This window comes from Diorhabda carinulata, chromosome 8 (assembly GCF_026250575.1).
Source record: "Diorhabda carinulata isolate Delta chromosome 8, icDioCari1.1, whole genome shotgun sequence".
Taxonomy (NCBI): domain Eukaryota; kingdom Metazoa; phylum Arthropoda; class Insecta; order Coleoptera; family Chrysomelidae; genus Diorhabda; species Diorhabda carinulata.
The window spans coordinates 1,624,084-1,646,482 of NC_079467.1; the positions used below are offsets into that span (position 1 = coordinate 1,624,084).

At 32.2% G+C, this 22,399-nt stretch overlaps 1 protein-coding gene across 1 annotated transcript in view; it reads right to left on the reverse strand.

Moving 5' to 3' along the window:
• The window catches only part of LOC130897478 (kin of IRRE-like protein 2), a 557,819-nt gene that overhangs the window by 24,777 nt on the left and 510,643 nt on the right, over positions 1 to 22,399 (reverse strand). Inside the window, exons 11-12 of the mRNA XM_057806357.1 lie at positions 21,669 to 21,702; positions 6,588 to 6,729 (exon numbers count right to left, since the gene is read on the reverse strand). Of these exons, the coding sequence (XP_057662340.1) occupies positions 6,588 to 6,729; positions 21,669 to 21,702 (176 nt within the window). The remainder of the gene's footprint in view (positions 1 to 6,587; positions 6,730 to 21,668; positions 21,703 to 22,399) is intronic.

Here is a 22,399-nt window from a genome sequence, read left to right on the forward strand (position 1 = left end):
GAAAAAACAAATGAAAATACACGAGATGAGGTTTGTTTCTGTTTTCAAACGTTCTAAACCTGAAATATTTTCGAAAATAAGGTACAAAACCTACTTCTACAAAGAAGAAAGAAAAACAAGAGACAGTCATTTAACGTGTTAATGTCCAAGAACCAAAATAGTTGAAGTAATTTTACTAAAATGAAAAAAAAAACAAATAAAAATACAGGACATGAAGTTTGTTTCTGTTTTCAAACGTTCTAAACCTGAAATATTTTCGAAAATAAGGTACAAAACCTACTTTTCGAAAGAAAATTGAAGAACGAGAAACACTCAGTCAACATGTTAATGTCCAAGAACCGAAATAGTTGAAGTAATTTTACTAAAATAAAAAAAACAAATGAAAATACACGGGATGAGGTTTGTTTTTGCTTTCAAACGTTCCAAATCTGAAATATTCTCCAAAATAATGTATAAAACCCACTTTTTCAAGGAAAAAAGAAAAACAAAAACATTCATTCAACGTGTTAATGTCCAAGAACCAAAATAGTTGAAGTAATTTTAATAAAATAAAAAAAACAAATGAAAATACACGAGATGAGGTTTGTTTCTGTTTTCAAACGTTCTAAACCTGAAATATTTTCGAAAATAAGGTACAAAACCTACTTCTACAAAGAAGAAAGAAAAACAAGAGACATTCATTTAACGTATTAATGTCCAAGAACCAAAATAGTTGAAGTGATTTCATTAAATTATATAAAAAACAAACAAAAATACAGGATATGAAGTTTGTTTCTGTTTTCAAACGTTCCAAGCCTGAAATATTTTCCAAAATAAGGTACAAAACCTACTTTTCGAAAGAAAAATAAAGAACGTTAACACTCAGCCAACATATTAATGTCCAAGAACCGAAATAGTTGAAGTAATTTTACTAAAATGAAAAAAAAAAACAAATAAAAATACACGAGATGAAGTTTGTTTGCTTTCAATCGTTCCAAATCGGAAATATTCTCCAAAATAAGGTATAAAAACTACTTTTCCAAGGAAAAAAGAAAAACAAAAACATTCATTCAACGTGTTAATGTCCAAGAACCAAAATAGTTGAAGTAATTTTAATAAAAGGAAGAAAAAACAAATGAAAATACACGAGATGAGGTTTGTTTCTGTTTTCAAACGTTCTAAACCTGAAATATTTTCGAAAATAAGGTACAAAACCTACTTCTACAAAGAAGAAAGAAAAACAAGAGACAGTCATTTAACGTGTTAATGTCCAAGAACCAAAATAGTTGAAGTAATTTTACTAAAATGAAAAAAAAAACAAATAAAAATACAGGACATGAAGTTTGTTTCTGTTTTCAAACGTTCTAAACCTGAAATATTTTCGAAAATAAGGTACAAAACCTACTTTTCGAAAGAAAATTGAAGAACGAGAAACACTCAGTCAACATGTTAATGTCCAAGAACCGAAATAGTTGAAGTAATTTTACTAAAATAAAAAAAACAAATGAAAATACACGGGATGAGGTTTGTTTTTGCTTTCAAACGTTCCAAATCTGAAATATTCTCCAAAATAATGTATAAAACCCACTTTTTCAAGGAAAAAAGAAAAACAAAAACATTCATTCAACGTGTTAATGTCCAAGAACCAAAATAGTTGAAGTAATTTTAATAAAATAAAAAAAACAAATGAAAATACACGAGATGAGGTTTGTTTCTGTTTTCAAACGTTCTAAACCTGAAATATTTTCGAAAATAAGGTACAAAACCTACTTCTACAAAGAAGAAAGAAAAACAAGAGACATTCATTTAACGTATTAATGTCCAAGAACCAAAATAGTTGAAGTGATTTCATTAAATTATATAAAAAACAAACAAAAATACAGGATATGAAGTTTGTTTCTGTTTTCAAACGTTCCAAGCCTGAAATATTTTCCAAAATAAGGTACAAAACCTACTTTTCGAAAGAAAAATAAAGAACGTTAACACTCAGCCAACATATTAATGTCCAAGAACCGAAATAGTTGAAGTAATTTTACTAAAATGAAAAAAAAAAACAAATAAAAATACACGAGATGAAGTTTGTTTGCTTTCAATCGTTCCAAATCGGAAATATTCTCCAAAATAAGGTATAAAAACTACTTTTCCAAGGAAAAAAGAAAAACAAAAACATTCATTCAACGTGTTAATGTCCAAGAACCAAAATAGTTGAAGTAATTTTAATAAAAGGAAGAAAAAACAAATGAAAATACACGAGATGAGGTTTGTTTCTGTTTTCAAACGTTCTAAACCTGAAATATTTTCGAAAATAAGGTACAAAACCTACTTCTACAAAGAAGAAAGAAAAACAAGAGACAGTCATTTAACGTGTTAATGTCCAAGAACCAAAATAGTTGAAGTAATTTTACTAAAATGAAAAAAAAAACAAATAAAAATACAGGACATGAAGTTTGTTTCTGTTTTCAAACGTTCTAAACCTGAAATATTTTCGAAAATAAGGTACAAAACCTACTTTTCGAAAGAAAATTGAAGAACGAGAAACACTCAGTCAACATGTTAATGTCCAAGAACCGAAATAGTTGAAGTAATTTTATAAAATGGAATTTTTTCGAACAATTATCAATATCCGCAAGTTGATACTACTGAATATTTAATCCTATTACCACCGACTGAAGCGTGAAATATTTTTTTTCCAGATTATTGAAGTTTTTGAAGCTTCTCATCTACTGTCAATATTTACTAAGTAAGGAACATTCGTTATCTGATATCTCACATTAATTTAAATTTCCTATGCACTTTTCAGAGTTAATATTTCTCTAATTCTGGGAAACCATTAAGTTGTTGTTGCTAGCACGTATCAATAGCTCATCTGTTTATCAAGATGTCAGATAACCAAGAAAAAATAAACTTTTTTGTCAAGATAGAAACACAAAGTTGTTGAAAAAGTTATTGGAAGTGTGCTAGAAAAAATTATAATATTCGTGGTTCATTTAAGAAGTAATACGCTTCGTAAATAAATTTTTTTATTGCATCTCAATTTTAGACACCAAATATTTATTCGGTGTAAATCTTTCATTGAAATTATCTTGAGATTTACCAAATTTCTCCAAATGATTTGTACGACATGTATTTTTAAGAAAAAACTGTTTTTCATCACTGAAAATTTTTTAAAGGCTATTAGGTAAACGATATAAGGAAATGAGTGAAGCGTGAACATCAAGTTCAAGTAAGTAGAATAACATATTTTCGCGCAGATTCTCCGAGAAAAACTAACAAGATTCAAGTACGTGATATATCAATATCAAAAAATAAATGGACCGGAATTAATTTTGAAAAAGCAAAATAACCAAGATATTCGATCAAATTATTCGTAGAATTTGAGGCAATAATTTGATCAAATTTACGATAAGCAAATTGCTAATTTTGAACAAAAAAATTGATCTAAGGTATCCGAATGATTTCAAAAACACAATAACTGTTATTACTGTAATCAATGTCCACCACAAATTCCATGGACAAAAATAAGCCGATACATCAGTTCCAAGTCGTAATTGATCTGGAACCGTTGGTGATATTCTGACTGAACACACTGCTTACAAAACAAGACACAATTACACTAAGCCAGTCTCTGAAGGTGATAACTTCGTTATCGAAACGCAGTTCAGACAGTGTAATGGTGATTGTTGGTGAAGTGGTAGTGAAAACAGTGTGTTCAGTAGTTCATTATCACTCGGTTACTCACCATGAGGCTTTGAAGTGAACACCAGGAAACTATCAGATTTTTTGCTGTTTATAGTAGAGATCATTGGTGGAATGAAGAGTTCTTATTTACTGGAAAATAACACACATAATATGTCTTAAAAACTATTGGAAGTCATCCGTTTACACGTTTTCAAAGATTTGTATACTCACAATACTCACAATACTCACAATTACATTGTGTGAACTGTTTACCTACAGCTCTGAAGATGATAACTTGGTTTGGTGGTAGTGTGAACAGTGTGTTCTGTATGAATATCACCAAATTTCAACTTAGTGGTAGAATTCCATCATATATCTTTGAAATTGTAGACAACAACAAAAATAATGCCGATTATTTCAATCCACAAATGAAAATTACGTGTTGTAATTACTGATCTCTATGGCGAGTTGTCAATCCATTAATTCTGTTATGGTTAGGAAAATAAGTTAAACCGTCGTTTTGTAGAACAAACTTTATCTATAAAAAATAGTTTTCCCAAAGTTTTAATCTGATTCTCACTGGCGGAATCATAGTATAAAAAATCTTGTAGTGCTATTTTCTGATCTATTTCTAATTGTCTAGTTGTAGAAGTATTTATCCATTGTTCTTTTGAAATGTTCTCTAAAATTTCTTTGTGAACTATATGAATTATAAAGGCATGTGCAAGAGGAAGGAACAGATATACTGAAGACGTCGCCCGCTGGATGACTTGATTGATTCACCGATTTGGAAACTGAGGAAAAAATAAATTTCTATTTTTATTTTGATATTCATGATGTTGGTGATCTATCGACTAATATAAATAAGCGAATTGTCAGTGTCAAAATAATATTTTGATGAAGATAGTCGAAACGTTAAAATTTTTATCTATCTTTCAAAAATTATAAAAAAACGAGACCTAAAATCAAGACGATTTGAAAACAGTTTGTGCAAGTTTTAGGTATAGAGAATATTATGTAAAAATTAATCAGTATTTCCTAAGGATTTTTAAAAACACAAAATATATAGGGTGATCTATTGTTATTTTCAGTGGGTTTGGGTTCTTTGTTGAGAAATGATGAAGTCCAAAGTTGACAAAATGTTCAGTTCAGAAGAGTTTCAAGAGGTACACAAAAATCGGTATTTAATCTTTTAATAAAAAAATATTCAGGACTTTATATGAAAGCAACTGTTTTGTTTCTTTACAATTCTTACAATTCTGTGAAAGAAAATTAATGAACAAAGTTTTGGCATGTGGCGCCAAGATTTGAATACAAAAATATAAAGTTTAATTTGATACGAAATAAACATACCTTTTGAATCGTTTGACGGATACTTGTTTTGATTAACAAAACTCTTGGTAAATAATCGTCGGATTGTTGCTCAATATTTAACCATTCTTAACATATCAAAAGTACTTATCACCTGCCAACTTGACTAAATTAAAAAATAACATGGTTACCAGCTTTGAAGTAAGGATAGGGTCAAGGTCTGGATAGGTAGGGTCAGCTGTCAATTTGATTAATAAATAACAAAGTTTTAGGAGAAAAAGAAAGATCTGACAACGATGTAAATACCACCACAACACTGGCGACATCACAAGACCCTTGCGCACAAAAAATCGTACAAGCCGTTTTCAAGATAATTGAAGCGTTCTATACATGAAAATAACTTTATATGCTTTTAGGTCTCTTCCGTTTTAAAATTCCGTTTTTTTTTCAATAGGTTTTGAAAGATAGATACAAATTTTGTTGTTTCGACTACTTTCAGTCTTTATCAAAATATGATATTGACACTAAAAATTTGCTCATTTATATATTTTTTGAATAAATTGGAAAAGTAATTGGAACAGATCCCAATTGATATAAAAACTATAAAATCATCCTTCAACAATGGAAAACAGTTTTAAAAAGCGGACGGACCAAATAAAAATCGATTTTTTAACTCTAGGGTACACAATCAAATCTATTTAACCGAGGAAGCGTACGAATATGCGAATATTGTAATGAGAATCTAAACGTAAATCACTTTTTGTTGAACAGTCTGAAGTACAAAATCTAAACAACTTCCCAAACAACATAATCTCTCTACTTAACAATCATTGTAATACCACAAACTTAATGAAATAAATAAAAGACACTCAAATATATCACAAATTGTGAACACACATGTCACTAATAACGAAGTTGATGCGACAAATTCATAAAAAAAAAATAAATTTTCCAAATATTTCTCGAAACATAAAAAAATACGGAAATTTTGCTACTGATATAATTTGGTACTTTTCAAATACTCTCCTACAGACAGCAAAAAATCGTATCAACTCTCTAAACAGGACAAAAATGTTGTTAAAGTTTCCTCAAAACCTTCGTCTAATAATACTAACCGACCAAACCGAATTTTATTGAAATTCAATGAACCGTTTTGAAATATTTATAAAGAAATTGGACTCAATTTCTCTTATAGGGTGATTTTGTTCAAGGAATGTGTGAAGAACTTTTACACATACGTATTGTATAAATATTGGAGTCCTAGTTCGTTTCTACTATCATAGTTTTTCTTACTAAAACATTACATTTAGTAAATGGGATTCTGAATGTCGAGAATAACTGATGAAAAGTGTCAAAATAAGCATAGGAAAATATGCGATTACTATATTTTTCACAGAACAGATGCATTATTCGTTACTTTACCATGACACACTTGAAATTCATGTAGGTATTGAATGTATATCAATTTAAAATACGTTTCAGAACGATAATCAACACTTGTACTCGATGACCGCCGCAGGTCGACCGCTACCAAGTACAGGCAAGGTGACACGGGGCAGTCCGAGCGTGCAGTGCTACACTCTAGTGGGAGGTTGCACCACCATAGCGGCGAGACGTACCTTCATAGCTTCGGGGCTGGAACCGTGGTGATTCGGAGGAAGGTTACCGGTCCCGTTCCCGCTTCGTGGTGTTGTCGTGTAGATAGCGTCGGCGGGAATACCTCCTGGACCAGTGGCAGTTTTTTCAATATCAATTTTCTGCCTAAAACAGAATTCTTTTATTAGCAATTTTTAAAAAGAATATTTATTCCAATAATCTATCATCAAACAAAATCATTTCGACAATAATTTTTCGTTCAACCATTACCAAATGTTTTGTACAATTTTTTCAGAAAACACAATAAAGAACAATCTCACATTGATGAAGGGTTTTCAATTTTTGAGCAAGAAATTATGTTAAATACTGCATTTCCATTAACTATAATAAAAAGGACTTAAAATTCGAAAGAGACCCCGTTGTTCGGGTATTTAGAAATCATCTCAAACACTTTATTAAGAAAATGCGAATTATATTACTCAAGACGGTATGTCTTTAAATTAATTCAGCGGCACTCGCGGCCCTTATCACCGACAACGTTGAGGAAATTTAAATGTCAATTTATTTTACGTTCTTTTCACTTTTTCCTTGTTAATTTTTAGATACTGGGACGCTAAACGGAATCCTAGTAGAGGTGTAACATGAAAAGTAATATATTATAAATCATTAATGAAAAATTTCGTTACGTTGATTATACTAAATACGTAGTGCAGTTCATGAGTTCTTGGACTCGCAAAAATCTTCATACACACACAGTCAGTGACAGTGATCCATTTCTTCGAACAAGTTATTTTGAAGAGGTCTCGAATTGAGTTTCGAGGTGTTATGCAAGAATTGACACCAACACAAATAAAGAAAAGAATGGTGGCTGTTTACGTTGACTCGTGACCATTATTTTTAACAACTACAAATTGATCTAAGTTGTTTCGCTGGGAACGAGAATCAATACAAGATGATCTACGTACAGATTATTCCACAAAACATTAAATTAGTTGAAGAAATTATTGTTGATGGCATCTAAAAATTTAGTGCAATATGGGTGTCTCGATATCTCAGTGTCGAATAGAATTTTGTGACCGATTTTTAGAGCCGTGTCGTGAGGATCAAGAAAGTGTGAGGAACTTGTGGTGTTTCACCATGATCCGACATCCAGAACAAATAGATTTCAAAGAATTGGATACAACTGTAAACGCATTGTATTAACCTGACTTACTAAGGCAGTTGCATCAAATAAATTATCAGAAAAAGACACGGAAAAATCAACTAAGGTGTGCGTTAAAGTTCATGACAATGCTACTGAGCTTTCCAAGAATTGAAAACTTTTTGCTGAAGCTAAAGACCGAGTGAGAGATTTAATAACGACGATGAAATTAAACAGGAGGTAAACCAGCATTTAGTATATTAATAGGGGTATTGGGTATAGAGGCTTCAGTGAGACGTTCTGGAAAATGTGTGGAAATATAGAGAATATATTGGAAAATACTCAAAGTACATTTTAGAATTGCTCAATAGAATTTGAAAACAATCATCCGCTCAATTAGTGACATAACTGAAACAATTGGGAAATCTCTTTTATATACGTTTATTTAAATAGTTGCTATTACGATAACTTTGTCAGATTTTGAGTCATCGTCTGAAAAGTGGAAAATAAAGTATATTATAAGGTAGATTCAATGTTTAAAAATGTAAATTGTGACATATTTCACTTAAAAATCGAGTTTATAATACCAGCTTTACTAAAATATTTTAATTAAACATTTTTTCGTACCGTATAGCGGTCGAATCTTTTGTACAAATTAAGAAACGTGAACGGTAATGAGATGCTAATATATTGAATTCAAATTTATTATTAATTCATCTTATGCCCTTCTTAATTCATTTCTGGGAACTCTTCGTTTGCAGCCATTATTTGATAATTTCATTACCATAGTTTCTTTCAGGTGAAAACATAGAAAATGGTTATTCGACCTAACTTTCACTTTTTTCTAAGCCCCACCCTACCTTTAAATAGAAACATAGTAACTTGGAGTCAGTTTTGAAGACACAGTTAGTCTTCGTCAACATTGAAAGCTGATAACCACTAGCAAGATCGCATCCCGTCGAATAACTAAATATTGATTTATTTAGTCAATTTCGTCGACTTAATTTCAAATCCTTTCAAATTTGAAATAAGTTGGTGAATGAAAACATTCAATACGAACACAAAACTTAGATTTCCTTCGTTGTTATGTTATCTTTCCAAGATTTTATTAATGCCATCGTCTTATGTTTTATCTTATCCCAATGGATAATCATTGTTTAACACCTATAATATTGTACAACAAATCTATCACAGTTTTATTATTATTTTCAAGGAATCGTACGTATTTTTGGTATAAATTGACTCTTATATTCAGACACTGAACTAAACTTCTTCAGTCTCTGAAGACGATAACTTGGTTATCGAAACGCGCGTCAAGCAGTGTAATTGTGGGCGTAAATATCACCAACGATTTCAAAAATTCCAAGTTAAATCTGTATATTATCTTATACGTAGTATATATTATTGATATGAAGTATAATCAATACGAACATTATTCCACAAACCCTTTTTTTCACATTACCTCCTGAAAGGGGAATATGAGAAATTTATGTTGCATCGTTCATATAGATTTTTTTCCCTATGTTGTGGTAATGAAGAACTCCCTTAGAGAGATGTAAATAACGTGTAGTTATATAACAGGCACCAGGAAACTCTAAATTATCCTTGTCGAAACATTTTCCGTGTTGGTAAATAATGAATTTTAATGGGAATGTGAATAGTTAAAAATTTGATTTACTCCTGACGATGTGATAAAGCCACGAAATGTGTATATGGAAGAGAAATAAAGTTCAGGAAGTGGAGTATTTATGTTTCCCGGAATACGGCGATAAGGCAGATGTTTTTGGAGTCGATGGTTCGTTATCTGTTGAAATGTATCCACTAAGATATGAAATTTGTTGCGTCCATTACCTCAACTCCTAATTTAAGATGATTGATTGATGCCAGAAGGGTAGTTCCGTTCAGAAAATGTACTTGATTTTCTATTATTTCCATGGTCATGGTTATATGGTGTGGAACAGTGGAATGGAATTTAACTGCTGATAGAATAAATAGTCTAATTTAGTGTTAATGTTATACTTGTACTTGATAATCTGTCAGTTTGTATCTATATTTTAGAATATTTTCTAACGAAAAATGAACTATTAAACCTAATGCCAAGAAAAAATAGAAGATATAAGAGGCTAGCAAACTTCCAATACAATAAATATTGAAATATTGATTGGAATTTCTATTGCAAAACATGAGAAATTCGATGATATCACAAATTTATTCATAAAAGCACATCTACTAAATACGACGTTGCTTTACTCTATTTCATTTTTAGAACGAAACTTATTTCAAATTTAGAGATTAATACCGATGAAATATCACCAATCTTATCATAGAATTGAGCAGCTGTAACAACAAATCCGCTATACAAATTCTTTTCCCTATCATATAGAAGAGGTCTCCCCCCTTTAGCTTCGTGATTTGCTTTGATTCAACACATACCTTATAAAGGGTAGTAGACAATTCCCATAGCTACCATCCAATTGCTTTAGTTCCAGCCTTTGGTAAGATCATGGAGAAAGTCGTTAACCAGCAAATCTCAAGATATCTTTTGTCTTCTAACATCTTCAGCGACCATCAATACGGCGTAGATAAACTGGGGATCTCCTGATATGTGTATGGACTGAAGCTATAGAGAAATGTAGGCAATCACAAGCAATCGTCCTGAAGTCGAAGGGTTTCAACAGACTTGAGCATGCTAACCTTCTAAAGAAATTAAGATCAATTATCGACTGGCTTAGTAGCTTCCTCAATGACTGATCTACCCAGATCGCTATCGATAGATATATCTTAGAGAGGTTTTAGGGGTGTTCCCCAGAGATGAATCTTGTCCCTGACTGTTAGAGGTGCTTCTTTGGGATAAAATATTAACTTCGCAGTACTTCGCGGTTATTCATTTGAAGAAAATCACTACCTTCACGTTTTGGATTAACATAACACAAAAAACAGTTGAGTATGGTACCGTCGAAGTGGTATGTTGCATGTGAGGGATCTGTTTGCTTTGTCCTCTTTGGACAGATCATGGGAGGCTGAAACTAAGTCCTCTTGAATATTCAACCAAGATCGGTTGAGGGTTTCTCGTTCTTCTGCACTTGGCGTGTCGATATCTAGTGCTGTTGGTTTGCCAGACGAAAATACAGGGTCTAGTATTTATATACATCTAATGCACTCTGGTTTTTGGTCACAATTGATGCATTGCCACCATTGCGAAACTCATAAAGCTCATAATACCGAATATGCTCTTTTAGGGATTCACTTACTTAGACGTGGACAAGTCACAGCAACCGCAAAATGTCTTTGACATGCCTTCTAAGTATGTAATGAGCTAACAAATTACATAAATACACAAAGCCATTCGTAACATATAAATATACTCTGATTTCCACGAATAAGTAACTTAAACAATGTTATTTATTTTATAGAAACTATTTGGAGCCTTTGAGGTGGCAATTTTGTCTGAAAATAGTTTTTTGTTCTTCGCGTATATTATTACTTCAAAGATGAGTTTGATGAATGATTATTTCAACGAAAACAAGATTATTAAAATTCAGACGTTCATTTTTATTGATAGAAAATATTTTCCACGGTGTTTCTGGCCACTTAAGAACAAAATTCTTCACTGCATGTTTGTACGAATGAGAGTTTCCAAGCAATTTGCACGTTCATCTGGCCATCCTGTACAATTTTCTCATTTTTCCGAACAAGAGGTTTTGAAAGGATGAAAAGAACTTGGAGTCGTAGAAAAATGAGATGTTCTTTTTGAAACTTCTTTTTGCGGTACTTCAGGTATTTTATGCACATACTTCTAACACTGTAAGAAACGTACAATGACACTCATTAAAGTTAAATAGCGTAATTTGAAGTGCACTTAAATCCTTCAAAGCGGGAATAAAGCTCTCAAAATAGTAGGCATCAGCTGTTTTGCATTACATTATACTGGAAAACGAACAATAAATGGAAGAGTGAAAGTCTCGAAGAAAGCTCAAACAAACGAGATCCGAATAAATATGGATGCCTTTCCTTGCCTCTTATGCTTTTTCGGTGAACAGGAAAATCTTTACAGATGTTTCAGGACTCGGAGAGCGTACAGGCTTTACAAAAAGGACTTCGCACCTGTTAGAAAATTTACATTTTAAATGTTACACACTAAAAAGCTTTTAATTCAATTTAGGAACTTAAAGAGACGAGCAGTGAAACATACAAGTCTCAAATATATGATACAGATCTTCAAATTTGATATTATGAAAATTTCGAAAATCAAATCGTTACACGCTACTTGAGTTTTCACGGATATGTCAAATCTGACATTATCTTCATAAAATTAGACATTTTTAATGGTGAAAATAAATCCAGAATTTGTTACATGAGTGCTATTGAAGTTGTTTAGAGATATTTGAGACAATCAATTTCGTCAAATGATTTTATATGACTTTCGACGTGGATTAAACCAACAGCAGAGTGCCCATCAACTCCCCAACCACCGTGTTTCGCTGATTTTCCGAATTCAGTCCTGGTCGAACTTCGCTATAGGATGAATTCCTGCTCAGTACAACAGGAGCCGCAGCTTCGGACATTTGGTAGACAAAGAAGCCATGGGATTATGCTTGAACACCTCTAAGGCCGTATCCTCTCTAGTCAAAGGTGGCAACGATATATCTTGGAGTTCCGAGAGTCGAATAGCTGAAAACTTTGCTGCAGTCATCGCACGAGCCTTATGTCTATTCAAAGATCATTTGTTGGAGGTGGGATCAATCCTTGTTATGTACGACGGGATCTTTTAATAGGCGCATATGGGTAAGACAATCATTTCGATGTTTGCACTCGGAATTTTCTGTAAACGGAATCAGTTCCACTCCCATATATTCAATATTGCATGAACATTTGGCTGTCAAAAAGATTTATTCGCGGTGAATACAGTATAATTTGACAATCGCTCAAAAAAAGATCGTGTCTATTGGTGCAAAGAAAAAGTTAAATCGCATGGTTAAATCATGGATTTATGCCTATGAATCCGAAACTAAACAACAATCGACTGTATGGGTCTTTCAATACGACCTAATGATTTTTCTTTTTCCAGAAAATCACAAATAAATTTCGAGATCGACGTTTTTCTACACCCAAAGAAGCTGAATTATTTTCTATATGCATTCAAAGATTTCTCCACGACTATATTTGGAAACGAATTTTAATATTAATACCTCTCTGAACGCGCCACGAGATCGTCGATTATGAACTGTATTGGGATGATTTACTGAAAATAATATTTCGACCATATGGACCCCATTTTGTTTTCATCATGTCAGCATTCTTAGTTATTCATTAAAAAATAAAATATTTTACTATGATATATTTTGGTTTCTGCTACCTGATATCAAGACGAAGAGCTACAACCGATCAGATTGAAAAAATATCGTACTTCATGAAATGTAAACATTGTTCTCAAAAGTGTTAAGCGTTAGTATTCATTCTTTTGGTGGATTTATTGGAGTTCTCGGATTAAAATTACGTCGCCACCAATTATTTACTGACTGTGGCAGATTTCTATTCAATTCGATTCTAGAAAATAAACAAACAAAAAGGCTTCATCTATAAAAATAGTAAAAACACTATGTAAACATTCTATAAAAACTATACAAAGGATGCCGCTCTATAATTGTACCCGGCGCGTCCTCCAAACTTTAGAGTCAACAATTCTAGAGGACCGTTCTTTTCAATGAACGAGTTTGTGTTAATACATTTTTGTGATTTTAATTCTTTAAAAGTGAACAAAACTCTCATTTTTTCAATAAAACGTATCATAACATATTATTTTGGGAAATAATTGATAACTGTCACATCTGTTCTTTTGCAAATTAGAATGATATTTCTTCTTCTTCTTCTTCTTACGTTAGGACTCTAGGTCCTGTATTTTCATCAAGGATTTGCCAGGAGTAGTTGGGATGCTGAGGACCTGCTTTCATATCACTTTATAAGTGGTCGTCCAGGAGGTCGAGTTATGTCTGGTTTCTTTTCCTTTGAAATTTTTGCTAACCGTTCATTTGATAGATATGATATTTGTTAATAATAAACCTGGTCTTGCTTCGTTAATTACTAGATATGAGGCGGAAGTATGAAGTAATTTGTCACTCACTCAGTCTAATAAAGAAAAATAAATAAAATTAGTTGTGTGAAACAAGTTAGTTAGCCAACGAATTCGGGATTTCAACAGTTGGCCATATATTGAACAAAATTCCCACTAACTTGAAAAACGTAACAAAGTTTTCATTACAATGACTTTTCCAAGAAAAAGTTTTAACGGTTTTCATGTTTCTGTTAGCAAACATGTAATAGACTTATCGATCTACTATATAAAAAGAACATAAAACGGAATTTCTGGGAAAGGTTAACGTCGGAAATATCGTATACGGAGCACAACGAGGAGTAAGAGGTAACTCAAAATTGATGAAATATACTGTGAAACTTATTTTTTTATTTAAATTCTCTCAATCCTTGAAATAATTAGAAATAAAAAATCAATTAACATCAATAACTAGACTTTTATTCTCATTTTTGAACGTTAACAGTAATGGTGCAACTTCTGTTATCAGAAACATTTATTGTAGGAATTACTGGATGTATTTCACGCCCTTGATTCATTTTTTTCGCTTTCGACGGATTCTTTCACATATTTTTCAGCCACTGATGAACTCTTCCATCCCATCAATCAATACGAACCTCTAACTGAGTACCGGTATTCTCTATACCTATCGTCTATTTCTAAATAATGAATGTTTTCATTTCAAACCGAAAACAGTATGAAAAAAATATATTACGATATACGTCCGTGAAGTTATTATTTCGGTACTCGATTAGATATTTTTGAATCGGCTCTACATCTATGTAGTACTAAATCACCACAATAACTATTGAATAACTAAATGCAAATATATCTCCGAAGAAAAAAACAACGAAGAGATCAAAGGAATTTATAAAATAACCCAAATAATTTCAACAGAACTTACAATGAAAAAACACCAAGTTTGAAAATATACCAAATGTATTGTTGAAATATCAGGAACACCGACTAATGATGAAGATTAATCAGCTCTTGAAGAAAATATCAATAACCAAACGAATTCCTAGTGATTATGATTAATCATGCAAGGATACAGGAAATCAGAGAAACCTCTTATAAAGATTTTCAGTGCTAGTATTAATTTATCAAAAACTTCTGAAATTCATTAGAATGCGTTCATGGCACTTTTTTAATCAGTTGCAGTAGCGAAATGTTGAAAATCTTGCGCCAGATTCTAGGGATGGAACATTCGTCTAGACCAGGGGTCTCCAAGCTACGGCCCGAGGGCCACATCCGGCCCGCGGACAGATTTTGTCCGTCCCGCGGAGAGCTAGCATACTTGAAAACTCCTTTTAGAGAACATTTTTCTTGTAGCAAATTAAATTTAGTTTACTGAAGTATTCTAATTTTATGTTGAATAATTATTAATATGACATCTACATTGATATGGTCATGGGCTAGAAATATTTACAAGAAATGTATAATTCAAGTATTTCATAAAAGGTGATTGGCAATGAGTTCAGGTAGAATGAACTACATTTGTAAAATAAGCAAGTTCAATGTTGAATTTGCGGTATTTTTGTGTAATCAATCAAGAGTAGTGAGAATTTAGAATTAAACGTGTGCGTTTGATTTGAGTAGAATCGAACCTACGCTCAATTTACATCACAATAAAACGAGAAATCTTACAAAACTTTAGCAGACCAGGCTGTTTCGGTGATTTGAGGCATTGTCAGAATGACGAGAATAAGAAAAATTCCATTCATATCGCCGATTGAAATTCAGACTGATAAAAGAAAAAGTTAAATTTGAGTGTACTCTCAAATTAATAAGGTTTTGACCAATAAAAACACTCTATTATTCCACAAATCTTCTTACCTACTGACTCCTTTCCTAAATTGGACGTCATTTTGGAATATTCAAATGACTATCTGAAATCAGTGAACGAGTTGCAATACTACGATGAAGAACTGAAGACCTCTAAGTAGCTTCTAAATGAAACAACATTCAACTAGTTACTTGAGTAATTAGACACATAGTTTGATAAAAGATTTAGAAATAATTGAAAACGACATACATTCTTCCAGCAATTGAAAGGAAACTGATTGGAAACATCTACAGTTTAAGACACAATAGAAAAAATAAGGGCGTGGGGACAGTACAAACTGTTGGTTTCGATTTAATAATTTGCACAGGACTTTATGAAACAATGGATATTATACTATAATTACACATTTGATACAATTAGAATAGCACCCAGTCGGTACGTTTTCCTAATTTTTGTTTTTGAATATTGCTTCAAATTATGAAATACGGATACTGGTTTTTGCTGGAGTTAGATCCAATTTTTTTTTTCATTTCGGCAAAAACGTTCAATTGTCCAAATTGAGGTGAATTAAGAACATTTTCAGTCTCTGGAAAAACAGAATATCCAAGCCTGAAACAGATCCCGAAGCGTCTATTGTATAATAATAAATTGACATATTTGGCAGAATATCTTTACAAACTGCTTTATTCTAGATCTTAACACACTCTTTTTCATAAATTTTGGTAGTTACAGATTTTTCAGAAGAGCAAATGTATGCTGAAGAGCATCCACCAAAAGATATCGTCAATCATACCACCACTCTCGAGTTGAAGTTTCTTTGTCTTTCAAAATACAATTCTGAATTCTCTTCCTCGCTTTTTGGACAATATTAAGTGTTATTATTCGCCTTTTCAATACGATTCATCGTCAATAGTAATTTCCAAACCTTCAGCGAGCGAATACTTACTGTGACTTAGACTTCTAAGTTTCAATTTTTGTTCCATTTTTTGTTGCTTCTCAGAATATTCGGGTGTCGATTTCCTTCATTTTTGAACAACATTCTATTTATTTAGAATGTTGATCACATATTTCTTATCGATTTTATGCCCAGTTTTTGCAAACCAACTCCCAGTTTTCCGTGAGCCGCTCTAACCAATACTTTTATTTTCTTTTTTGACATTTTTTTGCTTTTCTGCCTGATCATTTTATCGAGCCGTCTAAACACGTCTACAGATATCATAAAATATTTATTCGGCTTTTCTCATTATTATAAAGCAATTAAACATAAGCGATTTTTTTCAATCTTGATTTTGACTATAATTATATATCGTTCGTTTTTTTTAGATTTTCCGTACTTGAAACTAAACTACCAACAGAGACGTGATGTTTCTACTTGTGATATTTGGCAATTGTCAAATTACGAGGAACAAACAACAAATACTTGCTAACCTATCAAAAAATGTATAGGGTTTTTCGCCCCCACACCCTTATTTTTCAAAAATGTGGTTACAAATTATCCTGTACTTTTCTCTATTAAGATATTGTAGTCGATTAAATTGACAACAATTCTGTATACATTTATTCAGTAAGCGCTTTTGAGGATTGCGAAGAACTGTAGACGATCGTGTTTGAACCAACAACGTGACGGTGTTGATGGTTTTGAAACATGACAGGAAGTCATAAATACTAGCGCAATTTCGGAAGTAATTAGTAAATCACAGCGATCGACCGTAATTAGCAGTAATCATTTATCGATTGCCGCAGTGGTCCGACGATGCCATTACTAATCATTTATGTAATTATAGAGGGTTTATAATAAAATTGAGTGGCATCGGGAGGTTAGAGGTATGGACTGAATAAGTGGATTTGATTCATATATGAAAAATTATTCTAATTGACAAATAAATATTGAGAAAATAAAGTGATTGAAATATGAATTCATGAAAATAGAATATTTTCAAGTTCATCGCGAATTATATTTTCTTCTTACAAGTAGAAATCATCATTTTATTCCGTCCATCTTTCTCAAGGTTTCTTTTGTTATTTGTAGGGTATTTGTTGCTTATTTTAGTAGTCTTACAATTGGTTTATCACCATTGATTTGTTATCTACATAATCTGGTCAAACTTATTCTTCTTACGCGTCTACGTGTTCAGTCCATCTCTTCTTCTTGAACTTCTTTTTCAACTAGCTTTAGTGATGTATATTACTCGCGTATACTGTCTCGTAATTGCCACACGCAGGCCGTTTAGGTCTTTAGCTTGGAAGTCATTCCCTTCCACTCTTTCCTATTTTTTACATTTGTTTTTCAGTCCATTCTCTCGCTCAAATCTTCCATCACTACTATGTAACATGTTTTTCTCGATCTTTTTTTTTTCTCGTTCCTTCTTGTTCTATATCAATCATTTTTATGTTGCTGGTATTCTTTGTATGTGAACATTCCTCTCTTTTCTCTTGAATCAAATTATTTCTGTTTCTCCAAATGAATACCGTATTTTGTTGTTTGTCCTCACTTCTTACCTCGTTTTTACTCCCTAGTATTCTAAGTATTTTCCTTTTTCATATATCTAACTTCTCTTTCCATGCTTTGTTAAGAATCCACGTTTCTCTTCGTAGCTCACTATTGGTATTATTATTGTTTTGTACAGATATATTTTAGCTTTTCTGGTGATTTTTTTTAAACTTATCATCACATCTAGTGCTCCCAATTATTTACTTCCCTTTGTGATCGTTGCTTCCAGATTTTCTCCCGTTTACGTCCTCCTTGATAACCACCCCAAGATTGCTTAAGTATATTCTTATTTGTTCATTCAGTTGCATTGAAAAAATTTCCATTGCGTCTTTTCTTCATGGTATTGTCATTATTTGATTTATCTTTGGTTTGCCTTTATCTTCGGTTTTTTGGAATGTGGAAATCGTTTATTATGTTGTACAAATGGTGTCTGTTCATGGTTGTTCATGATGTTTTGATAGATGTATTCACATATCTATGGAAGAGTTTCGAAAGGAACAAATCAGTGTTAAAATATAACTGGAAGGTGTAGGTTTAAATATATTTGATGTATGAAATTACCAAAGAAAAAAATAACTTAGCTAATTGCAAAACGTGTAGGTATGGGTTACATAAACATTTTGTAATGTTGAAAATTTATTTTATAGAAAGTGAAGATATTTCTGAAGCTATTCAGAAATCTAGAATTCCTAATCAAAGATCTAGCTAGAAGATGGAATTCGATGTAATTAAATATATGTTGAAAAGGGATCTGTCCACGTTTTTACTCCTTGTTTTTAGTACAAATAATGGTGCACACGCCAGCAACTCCACCAAAACTGAAAGTAACAACGTTCTAATGAAGATGGATTCTTATTTTGAAAGTATTTGTACACGATGTTCTGAAAGATAGATTAAAAAATCTATGGAAGAGTGGAAGCTGCAGGTATAAATATCTATCAAATGACCGGAGAAAAAATAAGGAAAAAGACTAAAGATATTTCTATAACTATTCGGAAATCGAAAATTCCTAATCAAAGAGCAAGTTTGAAGACGAGTTTGGATGTAATTAAATATATGTTGAAAAGGGATCTGTCCACGTTTTTACTCCTTGTTTTTAGTACAAATAATGGTGCACACACCAGCAACTCCACCAAAACTGAAAGTAACAACGTTCTAATGAAGATGGATTCTTATTTTGAAAGTATTTGTACACGATGTTCTGAAAGATAGATTAAAAAATCTATGGAAGAGTGGAAGCTGCAGGTATAAATATCTATCAAATGACCGGAGAAAAAATAAGGAAAAAGACTAAAGATATTTCTATAACTATTCGGAAATCGAAAATTCCTAATCAAAGAGCAAGTTTGAAGACGAGCTTGGATGTAATTAAATATATGTTGAAAAGGGATCTGTCCACGTTTTTACTCCTTGCTTTTAGTACAAATAATGGTGCACACGTCAGCAACTCCACCAAAACTGAAAGTAACAACTTTCTAATGAAGATGGATTCTTATTTTGAAAGTATTTGTACACGATGTTCTGAAAGATAGATTAAAAAATCTATGGAAGAGTGGAAGCTGCAGGTATAAATATCTATCAAATGACCGGAGAAAAAATAAGAAAAAAGACTGAAGATATTTCTATAACTATTCGGAAATCGAAAATTCCTAATCAAAGAGCAAGTTTGAAGACGAGTTTGGATGAAGTTAAATATTTGTTGAAAAGGGATCTGTTCACGTTTTTACTCCTTGTTTTTAGTACAAATAATGGTGCACACGCCAGCAACTTCACCAAAACTGAAAGTAACAACTTTCTAATGAAGATGGATTCTTATTTTGAAAGTATTTGTACACGATGTTCTGAAAGATAGATTAAAAAATCTATGGAAGAGTGGAAGCTGCAGGTATAAATATCTATCAAATGACCGGAGAAAAAATAAGGAAAAGGACTAAAGATATTTCTATAACTATTCGGAAATCGAAAATTCCTAATCAAAGAGCAAGTTTGAAGACGAGCTTGGATGTAATTAAATATATGTTGAAAAGGGATCTGTCCACGTTTTTACTCCTTGCTTTTAGTACAAATAATGGTGCACACGTCAGCAACTCCACCAAAACTGAAAGTAACAACTTTCTAATGAAGATGGATTCTTATTTTGAAAGTATTTGTACACGATGTTCTGAAAGATAGATTAAAAAATCTATGGAAGAGTGGAAGCTGCAGGTATAAATATCTATCAAATGACCGGAGAAAAAATAAGGAAAAAGACTAAAGATATTTCTATAACTATTCGGAAATTGAAAATTCCTAATCAAAGAGCAAGTTTGAAGACGAGCTTGGATGTAATTAAATATATGTTGAAAAGGGATCTGTCCACGTTTTTACTCCTTGCTTTTAGTACAAATAATGGTGCACACGTCAGCAACTCCACCAAAACTGAAAGTAACAACGTTCTAATGAAGATGGATTCTTATTTTGAAAGTATTTGTACACGATGTTCTGGAAGATAGATCAACATATCTATGGAAGAGTGGAAGCTGAAGGTATAAATATCTAACCTGAGAAAAAAATAGGAAAAAAGACAGATATTTCTATAGCTATTCGGATCCGTCCACATTTTAATTCCTTGTTTTTTAGTACAATTAATGGCGCGTACGCCAGCAAGTCCACTAAAAGTAATAGTAACAACTTTCTAAAAAGGTGAATTCCTATTTTGAAAGAATTTGTACTATAAAGTGAGTGTGGTAGGTTCGATGCGAGAGAAATAGGTCACTCTCTCGCATATAGTTTATAATTTATTTTGTTCACGTATGTCTTTGAGAATTGAAATGCATTAAACATATTATATTAACTCATATCAAGTTATATTTTGAAGAGTAGTTCCTGTTAGATTCTTCCGCCTCAACACATTGTTACAATAGAAAAATTAGCCGATGGCACCGTTAAAGTTGATGCGAAAACGTATAGGGTTTTTAAACTTTTATGGTATTCAGCTAGAAGATGATTAGATCCTACTACGCTTTTTCATATTTTCATTTTGTTTTCAACAAAGTTATCGATAACAACTATATTCTATATCTATTTATTTATATCAAGAGTTGAAACATCAATAACTGAAATCGCTATACTTTTTACCAAATTTGATTTATTCCTACTGTTTTCTACGTTTCCTATTTTATGATTCAATAAAAAACGTGTCTGGTCTATACATAGTAGTAGCTTTGTATAAGGCCATTTCTTTCAAAAATATCCGAGTCAAAATATCCTTAAATTTCTCAAACATACTTTCGTTTCATCAGGTGCACAATTCATAAAGTTACTCAAAGCGATTTCACATTCTTTTGTCTTTATGTATTGATATTCTTTTAAAAAAAATCGTCAGTGCCATCAGAAAAGACTTGGGTTATCATAATGACAGTTAGAAATTGAGGATACTTTCGATTGTACAAGATATTTCCTTTTTTGGTAACATCAATATACAGTATTTCTTTATGTAAATTGAATTTCATTTTATATACGGCACTGGTGACTGAAACGGCAGAATCAATCCTATTTATCTAACGAGACTAGGTGAATAACGATGTAGGATTATCAAAATGACATTAGAGGTACTTACCCATCTATCTCTGTTGGTTTGAAGTCGCCCTTTCCTGAAAATCGACCAGCATGAGTATAGATTCGAACTAATGATCTAATTTCTAATAAAATATTGGATAGGATGCAGTCAATTTACGGGATTGTGATTGTGGTCGGATCGTAACGATTGATCTACATAATGAATTTCACAAAATATACCGTGGGAGTAGATACTTTCGACTTAAATGACACGCGGTGAATGTTAATTGTACATAATTGAAATAATTCATCTCAAACTCTGAAATCGCTTTTTGGATCAAATCGTGATAACATTTCGGTAGAGAATGAATTCCGTGAAATTCGTTCAAAATAGGCCAGAAAACATCAATGCTGTGCGTAAACATTGGACTGTCAAAAATATTCTTTCGCTCTATTTGACAATCGCTCAAAAAAAACTCGTGTCGTAAGGTGTGAACAAATGTTGCAAAAATCAATCGCACTGCTTCAAAAGATGTTCATAAGATCGTGATAGACGACGAATCATGGATCTCCACATCTCCGATCTCCGAAACTAAATAACGATCGACGACTGTATAGGTTATTCAAGACGAGTGAAATCCTACGAAAGCTGGAAAGCACTTTCGTTTCTTTTTTTGGACTAACAGGACATATCTCCATCGTTCCATTGAAGTACCGGCATTTGTTTGCCAAAAGTGTTGGACAAAATCAGGGAAAGCAATCGCATTGCAGAAGACGAATCATTTTCCATCA